Raw genomic sequence first — 15,828 nt, forward strand, 5'->3', positions numbered from 1 at the left:
GTATAAAATAGAGGAAATCTCCAGTTGCAGCCAATCATTTAAACAAATCACTAACTTTACATTAATATACTGAGTTGAACCTACATATTTAGGTTAGTGTAGGTCAGTATCAAAGATTTTTCCCTCCAAATTCTCTTGGCTTCTAAACCCAGCCCTGATGCTTACCAGCTGTATCATCTTAGGCAAATCAGTTCACCTCCACAAAACCTGGATCCTTCATCCATAGAATGGTTGCTCTAAAATTATATCATTCTTTTATCCTAAAATTCATATCTCTCAGGAGAATTTTCTCCTTTGTCTCTTCTCTAGCACATACAGACTTCAAAAATATGAAAGTAGGAGGTTACAGCCAAGTATGAGTTTTTATCCTAACACCCATTTGCCTTCAAGATGGCATAAAATTATCTAAGAATAATGGTTTCAGGTTAGCAACACCAGTTTGCATGACTTGATGGATATGATCCAAGAGCTAATAAGCTCTTCACATTGATACCCAGCTAAGTGGCTTTGAAACATGGCCTTTCCCATCCTATTCACAGACCTCCTTTATCTGAATTTTGTAGAAATACTGGAATCTATCTCCTTCACAGGGATGGCCTCCTCAGCTAATATGCATGCTAGTTACCTTGCTCCAGCTCTGAGCTACGCATCTTTGGGATTCTTTGTGGGTGTGAAAGCCCCTAATGTACTTAATAATAACAAAGAACTGCGAATTATTTAACACCTACTATGTGCCAGGAACAGTGTCAGGTGCTTTCCATATATGATCTCTTTTTTCCAAATAGATCGACCTAAAAAGACATATGCTACCCTTGCTTAACAGATGAGGAGATGATAGCTTAAAGAGATCAAATAACCTGTCTCAGGTCCCTCACTAGTAAATAAAGGCCTTAAATTATGTCATTCCATTCTTCATTATGGAATGACATAATTAAGATGCTATGATATGGTGCCCAGCCAAAGACACCATATCACAACATCTTAATTATGTCATTCCATCTCCTGTAGCAGGTTATGAAACTGGCCTCACCACTTCAATGTATGAAATGGAATTCATTGAAAAAATGTAGATGTATATTGTGTTGATTTTTACATTACGTAATTACTTTGTGTTGTCAAAACCACCAACATCTATGTGAGGGAAATTACCTTGATAGCATTGAAACTCTTAACATCTTTCAACAGCTATTGAGAACTTTTGTGGGCAAGATATTGCCCTAAGCTTTATGAGGGAGATGCAAGTGAATAGGAATCTATCTGTTCCTGACAAGGGCTAGAGGGATAAGGTAGTAAGTATCCAGAAATAGAACCAAATACATGTTTTTGAGTTGGGCAGCCAATTCACTTCTTGAATTTCTGGCCTCAAGCAATCCTGCCACCTCAGCCTCCCAAAGTGCTGAGATTATAGGTGTGAGCCACCACTGGCCCAATCATTTCTAAACACCCTTTGAGTTTAAACAACAACAACAGTAAGATAAGAAAGATAGACGGAGACCAAGAATATTTTTAGAGACAAATCTGCTTAAAAGAAAAAGGAAGATCAAGAAAACCAAACTGCTGGAAGGTAAAACCTTACGCTGCATCTCCCATTCTCCCAAAGAGGCTTGAAGTACATCCCACCATGAGGACAAAGTGGCATGGGGAAGACCACCTGGTCACCCACCTAAAGCAGGCAGCTACTCAGTCACTCAGTCAATCCACAAAGATTCTTCTATAGCTAACATTGAACCAAGAATTCTTCTAGAACTTAAGGTACATGCAGAATAAAGAAGCAATCACTGATGCATGCAAAACTCTTCAATAAAATACTGGCAAACCAATTGCAACAGCACATCAAAAAGCTTATCCATCAGGATCAAGTAGACTTCATCCCGGGGATGCAAGGCTGGTTCAATATACGCAAGTCTATAAATGTAATTCACCACATAAACAGAACCAAAGACAAAAACCACATGATTATCTCAATAGATGCAGAGAAAGCCTTCAGCAAAATTCAACAGCTCTTTATGCTAAAAACTCTCAATAAACTAGATATTGACAGAACGTATCTCAAAATAATAAAAGCTATTTACTACAAGCCCACAGCCAATATCATACTGAATGGGCAAAAACTGGAAGCATTCCCTTTGAAATCTGGCACTAGACAAGGATGCCCTCTCTCACCACTCCTATTCAATATAGTATTGGAAGTTCTGCCAGAGCAATCAGACAAGAAAAAGAAATAAAGGGTATTCAATTAGGAAAGGAGGAAATCAAATTGTCTCTATTTGCAGACAACATGATTGTATATCTAGAAGACCCCATTGTCTCAGCCCAAAATCTCCTGAAACTGATAAGCAACTTCAGCACAGTCTCAGGATACAAAATCAATGTGCAGAAATCACAAGCATTCCTATACACCAATAACAGACATAAAGAGAGCTAAATCAGGAATGAACTGCCATTCACAATTGCTACAAAGAGAATAAAATACCTAGCAATACAACTAACAAAGAACGTAAAGGACCTCTTCAAGAACTACAAACCACTGCTCAATGAAATAAGAGTGGACACAAACAGATGGAGAAACATTCCATGTTCATGGTTAGGAAGAATCAATATCGTGAAAATGGCCATACTACCCAAAGTAATTTATAGATTAAATGCTATCCCCATCAAGCTACCAAGGACCTTCTTCACAGAACTAGAAAACTTCAACTTCATATGGAACCAAAAGAGAGCCTGAATAGCCAAGTCAATTCTAAGCAAAAAGAACAAAACTGGAGGCATCACACTACCTGACTTCAAACTATACTACAAGGCTACAGTAATCAAAAGAGCATGGCACTGGTACCAAAACAGAGAAATAGACCAATGGAACAGAACACAGCCTCAGATGCAATGCCACACATCTACAACCATCTGATCTTTGACAAACCTGACAAAAACAAGCAATAGGGAAAGGATTCCTAATAGAAAGGAAAACTGGCTAGCCATGTGCAGAAAGCAGAAACTGGACCCCTTCCTGACACCTTACACTAAAATTAACTCCAGATGGATTCAAGACTTAAACATAAGACCGAACACCATAAAAACCCTAGAAGAAAACCTAGGCAAAACCATTCAGGACATAGGCATAGGCAAGGACTTCATGACTAAAACACCAAAAGCATTGGCAACAAAAGCCAAAATAGACAAATGGGATCTAATTAAACTCCAGAGCTTCTGCACAGCAAAAGAAACAATCATTAGAGTGAACTGGCAACCAACAGAATGGGAAAATTTTTGTAATCTACCCATCTGTCAAAGGACATTATCCAGAATCTACAAAAAATTAAAACAGATTTACAAGAAAAAACAGACAAACCCATTCAAAAGTGGGCCAAGGATATGAACAGACACTTTTCAACAGAAGACATACCTGGCCAGGTACCAGACTTGGAAGTAAGGAAGCCATCTTGGATATACTAGCCCCAACAGATGCCACATGGAACAGAATTGAGGCCCCAGATATATGGTCCCAGTTGAGCTATTCATCAGCCATCCCAGCCATTCCAGTTGAGGGCCTACGTATGCTGGAGGAAAATGAGCCATCCCCTATGGGGATCACTCCATCAGCGTAGAGACCCCTCCGTGTCTCCGCCATGACCGAGTTAGAGCCCAGACATATTCTCCCTGCTGAGGGCAGTCAAGCTGAGGAAAAAAGAAGGAAGTGATAGAGGCCTGAGTTTGCAGAAGCCTATTCTTGATCCACTGAGCTAATGGCATGTCTGGGTGAGGCCTGTGTGACTATTTACGAGACTATTGTCTCTGGAAGTTCCCATTCTGGGCTGGTTTTATGACTCTGTTTACCTGCATTCACTAAATCCCGTGTTCACTCACATGTTACTAGAAAAATGCTACCCCTCAAATTATCGCTCGCCTTGATGTTATTTACTGTAACTGTAGTCATTGATAAGAGGATAAGAATCTTAATAGGATAAGAATCTTTTGTTTGTTTTGGGTTCAGTGATCTTTAGATAAACCTGTATGCTACCCCCTCCCATGCTTACTTTGTAATTTTCTGTTCCCTCCTGATAAAACTTTTGTAATGGGACCTACGTCAGTCACTGTATGAAAAAACATATATAAGCAACTGTGCACAAAGAATAAATCGCTGATCTGAGCATAGCTCTTATCAGACCTCCAGATCCATTTTTCTCTCTCTTTTCTTCCGCGCACTCTCTCTTCCAGGTATTAGGACCCTCTTGCTGGTCAAGAGACCCCCGGCAGACGTGCCGATCTCACGGACCCCAACAATCCCCATTGTGCCTGCCTGAATTCTTGACCCACAAAATTATCAACACAATAAATAAATGCTATTTTACATGAATAAATGTTGGGGGGTATTACCCACTAATCAATTACAGAATACATGGCATATAACCTTTTAAGTTCTTTGAGGCTGGAACTGAGTATTATTTATATTTCTATATCTAATTTAGTGCCTGGTACACAGAAGGCATGAATATTGTTTGTTGAATGAATGAATGAATGAATGAGCAAGCAGATGTCTGTATGGAATGTTTGGAAGACTCCACCATGATTAAGCCTCCTAAATCCGATAAGTATCTCCATTTCCCAAATATAGGAAAGAACTGGTGGTCTCTGACCTCTCTAAAGTGGGAAAGTTATTTCTCCAGCCTTATACCACTGGGCTCCCCAGGTGTGCAGAGCACTGTTAACACCAGGACAGAGTTCTGCATCTGTAAATGCCCTAGCCCACTAGTTGTGTTACTTCGTGAGAAGGAATACATCATGACTCTTTTCTAAAAAGCATCCTAGGACTCTGTTGGAATAACGCATATGCTTGTGCAGGACTTGCTATGTGTCAGGCACTTTTCTAAGCCTTTTACAAAGCTTAACTCATTTAATATTCACAAACCTATGAGATAAGTACTATTATAGTTCCCATTTTACATGTATGAAAAATACAACATCAACACTAACTTACACAAGATCACACAGCCATGGGTGACAGTTTAAATCAGACAGCCTGGCCCTGGTGGTCATAATGCTGTTGTTAACAATGCTCCCTGCCTCTCTGGGAAGAATCAGGGTATTACTTGTAGCCCAGAGTCATGACATGTTGGAGGAAGTGGCAACTTTTACAAAAAAAAGCAGAAGGAGAAAAATATGCTATTCTCTGTGACCTCAGGCAAGACATGTAACTTAATGTGCCCTTAATATAACATTTAGTAATTTGCTCTGGCTTCTAGCAAATGATAAAATTTCATTTTTCCTTAGAGAATTAGATATTCTGTGGGTAATTATGTCTTTTAAGTGCCAAATTGTGGTGTTATTAACAAGTTTTATATATACATAGCTAAAATTCTCTAATATTGTGTCTGAATAAACCAATAGAGAACATCTACAGGAGTCACAGGAAGGGCTCTTCCTCGAAAGTCATTAACCTAAGATTAGCTCTTAAAGTCCCATTGAATTCTAAATGCATTTCCTAATTTTTAAATCTAGGAACAAAACTCTAATATTGCAGGTAATTTGCAGGTAATTAAATTCATTCTGAGAAAAATATTTGTATGTGTGGGTTGTATTGAGAGCATTTGAACAGAACACTAATAGCAAACTGTGGGGCATTTTGTTGGTTACCCTGAGCACTGGCTAAACATTGGCCTATTTTAAATTACTCTGTGACTCATGTACAAAGCTCCAGATCATAAGTACAGCGTTTAAATGGAGATACAAATGCCATAGTATAGAGATCTGCCCCACTTCAATGCCTACACTTCCTATCACAAAACCCTCTAATTTCAGATGGACCAAAAATAACATGGGTGGATACAGAGCCACAAATTAACAGTTTCCATAAATAAGATCACTTTGTCAGGGACTCAATTCTAAAAACAAATTTCACATAATACTACAACCATGTTTTGATGTCAAGGAATTTTCAATCAATATTCTAGTACCATAAGAAGAAATCTAAAATAGGCACATCTCTAATTTTTCTGATGATTAAATATTACAGTAAAAATTTTTAAATCACTCTGATGTTACACAGAAAAAGACAGGAAGAACTAGAAAATGATAGCTTTAAGAAAGTAGGCTTCCAAATATCCTAAGGAATATGGTCACAAAACAAGAAAGGATCTTCAGAGAAGATAGAGTAAGCCTTGGTACCCAAACAGAAAACATCTAGTTCAGCAGAGCAAATATTTATGAAAAATTAAAAGCAAATATACTTTTTTTTTAGATGGAGTCTCTGTTGCCCAGGCTGGAGTGTAATGACACATGATCTCACCTCACTGCAGCTTCTGCCTCCCGGGCTCAAGCGATCCTCCCACCTCAGCCTCCCAAGTAGCTGGGATTACAGGCACGCACCACCATACCTGGCTAATTTTTGTATTTTTAGTAGAGGTGGGTTTTCAACATGTTGGCCAGGCTGGTCTCGAACTCCTGACCTCAAGTGATCTGCCTACCTCAGCCTCCCAAAGTGCTGGGATTACAGGCATGAGCTACTGCGTCCAGCCTGCAAATATATGCTTCAAACTAGTTAATGCACTTTGCAATTATCTTCATTTAGTGTTCCTCCGTATTATCCCTAAACTTGTCTGATTTCCTTCAGATATTCTCTAAATATATGAAAAGAAAAGACATTTTCCTGCAACAAATGAGCTTAAATTTTTACCTCCAATACAGATAACTAGGAAACTATGAAAGACGTAGAATGCAATCAGGAACAGCAACACTGTGGGGCAAGGCTGAAGTCAATAGGCTCAACCCAGACAGTGAGATCGTCAAGCAGTGTGACTTAGCACAAATCATTCAACCTCCTCAGGGCATAGTTTTCTCTTCTGCAAAACGAAATTAATCCCACTTGCCTCATAGATTGTTATGAGATTAACTCTGAAGCCCATTGTGTGTGTTAAACCATGACGTGCTACAGACCCATCAAGTGTTTTGTGGGATCTTATTTAAAATGATGTTATTAGACTCTTTTTGCCAAAGGCATGAGACCTGATATCTTTTATTTCTTTGTTAAAAGGGGAGCTCTACAAATGTTGGGGAGCTGTTAAAGGCAGGAAAGCACTAACAATGAGATTTTCTTCTTGATGCAATCAGAAGATGGAAAAAAACTCAATCAGAAAGAGGAGCAGTTATTTAATATTTAATTGCTGTAACTTTATGCTTTGAATGGATCAAATCACCTCTGTTCCACCTGTAATAGGTATCACACCCTTTGGAAAACACCCTAGAGATCCTTCCACTTCTAGAATTCTATGGTTCTTGTCACTAAATGATCTGGGCAAAGCCACAACTTCAGCAGCTGGGAAATTAGGCTCGAAGGATCAGATTCTTACTGTCTTTCAGCTCTCCTAACCACTGAAACCCACAATCAGCTAAATTGCACATCATTCCTCGATTTTTAGAAAGTGACAGATTGCATGCAAGTGTCAGACAGGTCCATCAAGCAGATAATGGCCTTGGAGAGCTGAGATTTTATTACAGATGGTTGGTTACAGAAAACAAATTTTGAGTTGTTATCAGAATTAAACACCTGCAGATGAATGATTAGATCTATCAAGTGGCTAATCAGGAGAATCCTTCCTGTTGTTAATCATGTACAACAGCAGTGGGCACTTGATATTGTAGAACTCTCTAGACTCATCCATTTGGGTTACCTGTCAGGTAGACACATGCCTAGGTCTGAGTATGCATGTCTTTACTTTTCAAGAAAATTAATTGGCAATACAAATGTGATCATGCCACTCTTCTGCTTAAATCTTTCTATGACTTTTCATTGTCTGGGAGATAAAACCTAAAATCTCTATAACATCACTTTCAAAGTCCTCCATGATCTGCTCACCCCTCTCTGCAGCTCTATTTTGTTCCACTCTTTACTTCGCTCTCTCAGCTCCAACCATACTGACCTTTTATTTTCTCTAAACTAGGCCCATTTGTGCCATTTCGTCTGCTGTGAATTCTCTTACCCAACCCCACCAGCCCTGACTATGCTGATGCTCATTCATCAAGTCTCAGATAAAACAGCACTTCCTCAGGAAAGTCTTCCCTGAACCCCTTGTATTAGATTTGATTCATTTGCCACACGCTTCTCTATTTCTTTGCCACTGACAGTCACTGTTGAATTGCTGATTCATGTCTTCCTACTCCACTGGAACATAAGCTCATTGAAGGCTGGAGTGAATATATAGCTCCTCTGTTCCTGGGACATCCTAGTGTGTGAAACTAAGTAGACATTCACTATACATTTGTGAATAAGCAATGAATGAATAAATGAATGATTTCAAGCTGGTCCACAGCTAAGGCCACAGAGTCATTCAGAATAATTAAGAAAATCTTAAGAGAGGATCTGGCATTATTTTTTTCATTTATCATCCTTTTCTAAATGTGTGTGTGTATATGCATGTATGTATGTATGTATGTATGTATGTATGTATTTGACAAGTTCTGGCTCTCTTGCCTAGGCTGGAGTGCAGTGGCATGATCTTGGCTCACTGCCTCCCTAGCTCGAGTGGTCTTCCTACCTCAGCATCTCAAGTAGCTGGGGCTACAGGCATGCACCACCATGTCCAGCTGATTTTTAAATTTGTTGTAGAGACAAGGTCTCACTGTATTACTCAGGCTGGTGTTAAACTCCTGGGCTCAAGTGATCTACCTGCCTCAGCCTCCCAAAGTTCTAGGATTACAGATTGGAGCCACAGTGCCCAGCCTAAATATGTATATTCTTGATACAGAAGATACACTCTGGGGGGTTGAAGAAAGGGGTGACCCAATCCTCCATCCAGCTGAGCGACCTTCCAGGATCGTTGGTATAGTTCTGTTGTGGGGAGTGCCATCCTCTTTAAAATAGGGCCACCATAATATCCAACCTAGTGAATTCAGATGAACCTCACATAAACTGGAGCACAGCAGGTCACTGATAGGAAGACATCTTCCAGCTTCCCATCTTGCCTTCTTTTAAGCAATAAAGTTTGTCTTGCTTTCATGTTGAGGGAAACTCAACTACCTGCTCGAATAGCCACAGTGATGAAGAGAGGCAGTGGTGTGGTCTACTTGGTGTAAACAGAGGCAACAGAGGCAGCATGGTGTGGTGGAAAGAGCCCTGGACAAACATTTAGAAGAACTAGGTTCTGATTCTGACTACTCCTACTTATTTGCTGCATGAACTTAAACATTTGGCTCTTTCTGGCTCAAATGTCCTGCCTGTGAAATAGAGCAAATCCCTTGTCTATAGAGTTCCTGTAATCAGCAACTGAGATAATTATTTTACTATTAGGAGTTGCTGATACCTTTTAATTATGAAAACAATTTGTAATCTGTAAAATACTAGGCAAATTATGATAATTTTGCCACTGGTCCTTGAGAGCGGTTTTGTCTTCCTGATTTTGAATAGTATCTGTTATTAATAAAGTAAGTTTGCCTTCCGTGCCATTTAATGGCTAATAGAGAAAGCCCCATTCTCACCAGGGTAATAAGTTAAAAATTAGTTGTGATCGATTCATATTCAAGATGTAATTGAGCATTGACTAGATATGATACCTCTTTCCTGTTTTCATTTATTCTTCTATAGCGTAAAAATTATCTTTTAATCAGGTAGCCAATATGATACCATCTTACTATTCACTGTGACAGAGCAAAAGCTTGACATAAATAATGAATACCTAAATCATAGGCCAGATAGGCTACCTCCTAGATGAAATGATTTTGGGGAAAACATAATCCTTATTTCTGCTTATTAATGCTCAAAAATTTATTAATGAAATATCATCTTTATTTCCACAATTAGAGATGATGCTGCAATTTAAATATCCTGCAGCACTGCTAGAAGATTTATATAGAACTGTTAAAAACAGTACTATACCAAATTCTTACCAAAAAGATGCAGATGATTAATTGAAGGTATTTTTCAATAACGAACTTGAGGAAGAGAACATTAAACACATGCCATATGAAAAACAGAAAAATAAAATATCTAAATCAATCTACTTTACTGTTAGATTCTGAAATGTAAAATTGATTTCTTTTTAAATGCCTTGCCTTTAAAATGATCACACGTGGGATAACTTTTATGAGAAAAATACAGAAGAAACTCCTATGTAAAGTCAACCCTCATAATTCCCTCTTGAGGACTATATTTCTCAGAAATATGTGCTGAATAGGAGTTGGTTGACCTGCTTTTGACCCTGTTTTTATTTGCAGACTGATAAATGAATCTTTGAGGGACCAGCTGTTGGTGACTATACAGAAGACTTTCACATACACTCGAACCCAAGCTCAGCACCTGTTCATCATCCTCATGGAGTGCATGAAGAAGAAGGAATTGGTAGGTAACTGTGGCCAGCTCTCGCCACGTTCTCAGTCATTTTCTTATCATACAACATTTTCTCGAATCATGCAACATTTTCCGTTTCTGGCTGAGCTTACGGCTCTCCTCAGGCTCCACTGGCTCCAGCAGCTTCCTTTCCCAAGGAACTCAGACGCTGCTTTTACTGCCGTGAAGTTAACAATGTGTGTGCAGCAGACTTGTAGCATCATTTCCTTTTGGAGCTCATCCAAATGCTCTGGCTGCCTCAACCAAATGAGTTGAAGTGACAAAATTGGTCCCCTTCCGGAAAATGCTTCAGCTTGATCTTCTTAGGTTTGGGGTTTCGTGTTGCTTGTAAGTCGTGAACTACTGATGTACTTCATGTCAAAAGCTTTAATGACAAAGGGTGCAGGCTGATACAGTCATCTGTACAGGTAGAAAATGGAGAAACGGACTCAAGAAATCCTGGAAGCATCTGTAGCTACTTAAGTGTTTCTAAAATCAGAGCAAAATGACCTACAAATGTGATACAATCAGAGACCCTGTGTTAGGGTGAACAAAATCACATGAGCTAACATTTAACAAGCAGGGAGCTAGATCTTCATGCATATAAACTCACGTGACCTTTGCAACTGTCCTGATGAGAGAGGTACAATTATTACCCTCATCTTACAGATGAGGAAACTCAGGCTCATTTGATTAGTAAATGAGGAGCTAAGACTAAAAGCCAGTGATGTTTAACCTCTGTATAGAGTATTTTTATTCACAAAGTGTCTCACTGAAGCCAGTGCCGTGGACCACCCACTCTGGGTAGATGCCCCTCAGGCCTCAGCCAGAGAGGCTATTCTCAAAAGTCAGTTAAATCCAACAGCTGAGTGAGACAGCAAAATGTTTAGAAAAGAAAAGGAATTGATTAGAGTGGGCAAGACCCATCTCCAGAAAGCATCCACACAGCCTTTGTGAGAAACCTTTCAGCAGCTTCCAGGTTTGTGATGAGACGAATGAAGATGAGAAGAACAGGGCAATACCTAGGTATACAGTCTGGCTGCCCCATATCTAGAAGCCAGCAAACAGGTGGAGCAAACAGTCATGACTGCTGTCATTCCGGAAGAACTCCACTACCCATGACAGTACTACCCACATGGGACATCCTGCCATCTCAGATGTGGTTAGCTCATGGCGTTAGAGCTCGCATGCTCCCTCTGTCCAAGGAGGCACTGAAGCCCTGAGCTTCTACATGCCACAGTAGGGATTCTCTTCTGAATGCTGATGCTTTTCCAATGCTGAGGCCAATTCTAACTGAGAAACCTTACCAGGACTATACATTTCAGCAGTCCTGAACATTTCTTAGAAAGGCAGCTAGGAGCAAAATTCTAGAAACCAGTCAGAAGTCATAAAACCAAATGAGGCTAATGAACTTTTCTGGGTGTTTCATGGGACGGTTTTTGCAGAATTCTGCTTATATTTCATGTTGTTTAATCACGGCCCCTGCTGAAAAAGTCAACTGCATTTTAATGCAAGTTATTTATCATGAGAAATGTGAGGTATTCCTAGCTCTAGTCTCAGGAAATGTGTTCTTAGCAAGGAACAAATTATCTCCACATCTGGGCAGAAATTAGTTAGAAATTTTTAAATCAAAATTGTAGTATAACTAAAATAATTTCAAATGTCGAGGGATGATTTATGTGCATGGACAGTACTAGATGCCTTGAAAATAAGGTAGACACAAGGTAGCCGTTATTTTCTCCTCTTGCAGAGACAAGGGAAGGAACTGAGGCTAGGAGGGGTGGGGAGATGTGCACAGCCAGGAGAAGCCAAACCATGACCGTCTTGCTGCAAAGCCCGTGTTTTCTACTCATTAGGCTGCACAGCACAGCACACACAACAAGGAGGCATTGCATCATCGCGGAGTTCCTCTTTTCTCTTGTATCCTTCAACTTTCTTTTGATTCCCCTAACAAACGGTGTCGGGTATAATATTATGAGGCAGTCCAACCATTGCCAAGTTTGGCTAAGCTATTTGGTTCTAGAACTGATGTGACATCTTTCTTATCCCAGCACTTAACTGACTTACATAATAAAGGCTGCACTGTGGATGGGCCTCTGGGTGGTGTGGCCTCGTTAAAAATGTGCCTTGGGTCTGTAATTTCAAGACAGGTGGGGCAGCCCCTCATGATATTATCACACAGAGATACTGCTGTACTTTCTGCTCCTTTCATATAGATCTTGAAGAAATTCACTTCTCTGCTTACTCAAAATCTGTCCCCTTTAGAAAACATGTGTCCTTCTAGAAACCAACCTGTGACCTAAGTTCCATCATTGTTTTCAGGTAAGGAAATAGAAATTAAAGAGATAAAGACTGCCTACAACCTATTAATTTGGGAACAGATGTCAGGGATTGGATGTCCCTCTATTCCCTTCCTTCTCAAGTGGGCTCTAGTCATAAAGAACATCAAGACCAAGAAAAGAGGACCAAGGTGGCCATGTACTCAGTGAGGCTGATTATATACGTAGAAACCAAGAGCCTTATGTTCCAGAGGGCAGTGTCAGCTCCTTTTCTGCTGCTGCCTCCTGTAGCCCTGTCTGTCCTCTGAGCTCCTGCAGAAGCCTTCCTTCATCACCACTTCCAACCCGCCAGCCCCAGACTGGGGCAATACATTTACTTTTGATACCCCAGAGTGAAGGAGGACCGCTTGGATTCGGCATTGTAAGCCCCATGGTTGTGTGGCCCTAAACAAGTCATGGTGATGACAACACCAGCCCTGCTCCTAGTTCACCACCTTCTGCTTCCACACTGGTGACTCCTCTCATCCACTGTCCTTCCCTGACAGCGGCCGGACCTCCTAGCATCCGGTCAGTTCATCTTTCCATTTTTCCCCAGTCACACTTGGGAATCGTGCCTCCACTCACAGCCTTGCTGCTCCAAAATCCAAGACTTTAACATCTACTCCCTGCTCCAGAGATAACTGCCCTTCCTTCCCCTTCCCACCGCTTCATTCATACTGAACCTGGACATGGATGCCAAGCTTCTCTGTTCAGGAGCCTGAGATCAACCACCTCAGGTAATCTGTGTAAAAATGTGTTCAAAATAGTTTTCTTTATCTTGTACCTTATTGAGAGTCCGCACTATGTCTTTCCACTCTCCCTTCTCCCATCTGGGTTCCCTCAGCTGTCAATTACTCTGTTCTACGTGCCTAATGCTTCTCTGTACCACTCCCAAAGCTGAGTCATTTTTTCTAATTCAATTAGGCCTTCAATAACTCGGGCCAATCCTCGTGTTTATCTCTAGTCAATAGGCTCTCCTGCCCTACAATCATTGTTCTAAATATTCCATATTCTTTCACGTTTCAAACCACAGCCACTTCCTCTTATTCTTTTCATATATGTTAACTACTAATCTTTTGTTGGTTGTGTTACCGATACATTTCTCAGTTTGAGGCTCGTTTCTTTACTGTATTTTTGGTGTACTTTGATAAATAGAAATTCCCAAATTTAATGTACAGTCACACATTGCTTAACAACGATGATACATCCTGAGAAATGTGTCGTTAGGTGATTTCATTATTGTATATACATCATAGTGTATTTTTTTTTTTGAGATAAAGTCTTGCTCTGTCACCCAGGATGGAGTGCAGTGGCACTATCTTGGCTCACTGCAATCTCCACCTCCCAGGTTCAAGAGATTCTCCTGCCTCAGCCTTCCAAGTAGCTGGAATTACAGGCATCTATCACCGCACCCAGATAATTTTTGTATTTTTAGTAGAGACAGCGTTTCACCATGTTGACCAGGCTTGTCTCAAACTCCTGACCACAGGTGATCTGCCTGCCTCTCCCAAAGTGCTGGGATTATGGGCATGAGCCACCACGCCCAGCACAGAGTATATTTCTCAAAAGCTAGACAATATAGCCTAGTACACACCTACATTCTCCTTTATGGTATAGCCTATTGTTCCTAAGCTACAAACTTGAATGGCCTGTTATGGTTCTGAATACTGTAGGCAATTGTAACACAATGGTAGGTATTTGTGTATCTAAACATATCTAAAGATAAAAAGGTACAGTAAATATACGATATTATAATATTATGGGACCACTGTCATACATGCAGTGTGTCATTGACTGAAACATCGTTATGCAGCCTGTGACTGTAGTTAAATGTATCAGCCTTTTGTATGTTTTGTGCTTTTTGCCTCTTGTTTAATAAACTCTTCTTTACCCAAATATCAAAAAGATATTCTTCTAAATATTCTTCTAAAATGTGTCTAGTTTCACCTTCCACATTAAATCTGTAACCCATCTATAACTGATTTTTTGACTATGATATGAAGTAGAGATCCGTATGGATGACTAGCTGACCCTGTGTCTTTCATTGCATGGTCCATCCTTACGCTGCATAATGCCAGCTCTTTCATAAAGCAGGTTTCCACATATACATGAGTCTTTCCGGCTTCCCCACTTGTCCAGTACTGCCCTGCTGCCCTACTTTTCCAATCAGTGTAACTGATAGGGCAAGTCACACTCCTTGTGACACTTCTCCAGGGTTGCCAACTATTTTAGCCCTTTGATCTCATAGATAAATTTTAAAGTCAGCTTTACAGATTTCATGTACACGTGCACACACGTATACACACACACACACACACACACACACATTGTTCAGACATGGATTGAAATGGCATTGAATTTAAAGATTCATTCCTCATGCTCAGCAGAAGGCTTCTCCCTAAAAGAAATCAAGGGTCTTAAATTTAAGGTCCCCCACTTTCTTCTCCTTTACCCCAGTACGACTGTATCTTGAGCTATGCCTTTTTTTCTACGTGGTATCAGAGGAAATAGTGCCTTTCTTCTTCTCTTCTCTATAGTCATTCTCTAAACAGGCAACACATCCCATCACTTTGCACTCCCTCCATGATTTTTCTCTAGAAAATGTACATTTCTTGAACAGTAACTCTCTTTATTACTCCCTCTGCATTGAGTTCTACCTCTGTTTTTTTCTACCTTCCTAAAATTTTAATGACTGTACTTTTCTGCTAGTCCTTCAACTTTTCTGTTTCTCCTCTTCTTTTCCTTCCACTTCTCATTGCTTTCATCCATAAATGTGGACATTACCTGAAGCTTCTTCGTTCTCAGTCCTCTTCTTCTTTGTGTCATTTTTTGAAGAAGTAATTTTAAGTCTCCTATCATGAGACATTGTATCAATTTCTCTTTAAAATTCTGTCAAATTTTTGCTTTATATATTTTGACATGTTGTTGTTAGGCTCATAAGCTTTTAGACTAGCTATATTTCCTGGTGAGATATTTTTCTCTCATTATTCAGTGACGTTATTTATTCCTGACAGTGCTTTGCCTTGCATTTCAGTTCATCTGATATTAATCCACTTACATCAACTTCTTTTAGTTCATACTTTTCCAATATAGGACATTTTCATGCTATTTCTTCTTTCATTTTCAGCTTTTCTATACCCTGTATGTTAGATAAGTTTCTTAAAAATTATATATAGCTCTTATTTTTAATATCATATT

The 15,828-nt window shown here is 39.8% G+C and overlaps 1 protein-coding gene across 18 annotated transcripts in view; it reads left to right on the plus strand.

Moving 5' to 3' along the window:
- TRPM3 (transient receptor potential cation channel subfamily M member 3) overlaps positions 1-15,828 on the plus strand; it is a 605,449-nt gene that overhangs the window by 361,044 nt on the left and 228,577 nt on the right. For all 18 annotated transcript variants that reach the window (XM_064361657.1, XM_064361664.1, XM_064361658.1 and 15 more), the window contains one exon: positions 10,201-10,324. In XM_064361657.1, coding sequence (XP_064217727.1) covers positions 10,201-10,324 — 124 coding nt within the window. The remainder of the gene's footprint in view (positions 1-10,200; positions 10,325-15,828) is intronic.

The sequence above is a fragment of the Aotus nancymaae genome, unplaced genomic scaffold (genome assembly GCF_030222135.1).
Source record: "Aotus nancymaae isolate 86718 unplaced genomic scaffold, 86718_ANA_hifiasm-v0.15.2.pri h1tg000041l, whole genome shotgun sequence".
Lineage (NCBI taxonomy): Eukaryota > Metazoa > Chordata > Mammalia > Primates > Aotidae > Aotus > Aotus nancymaae.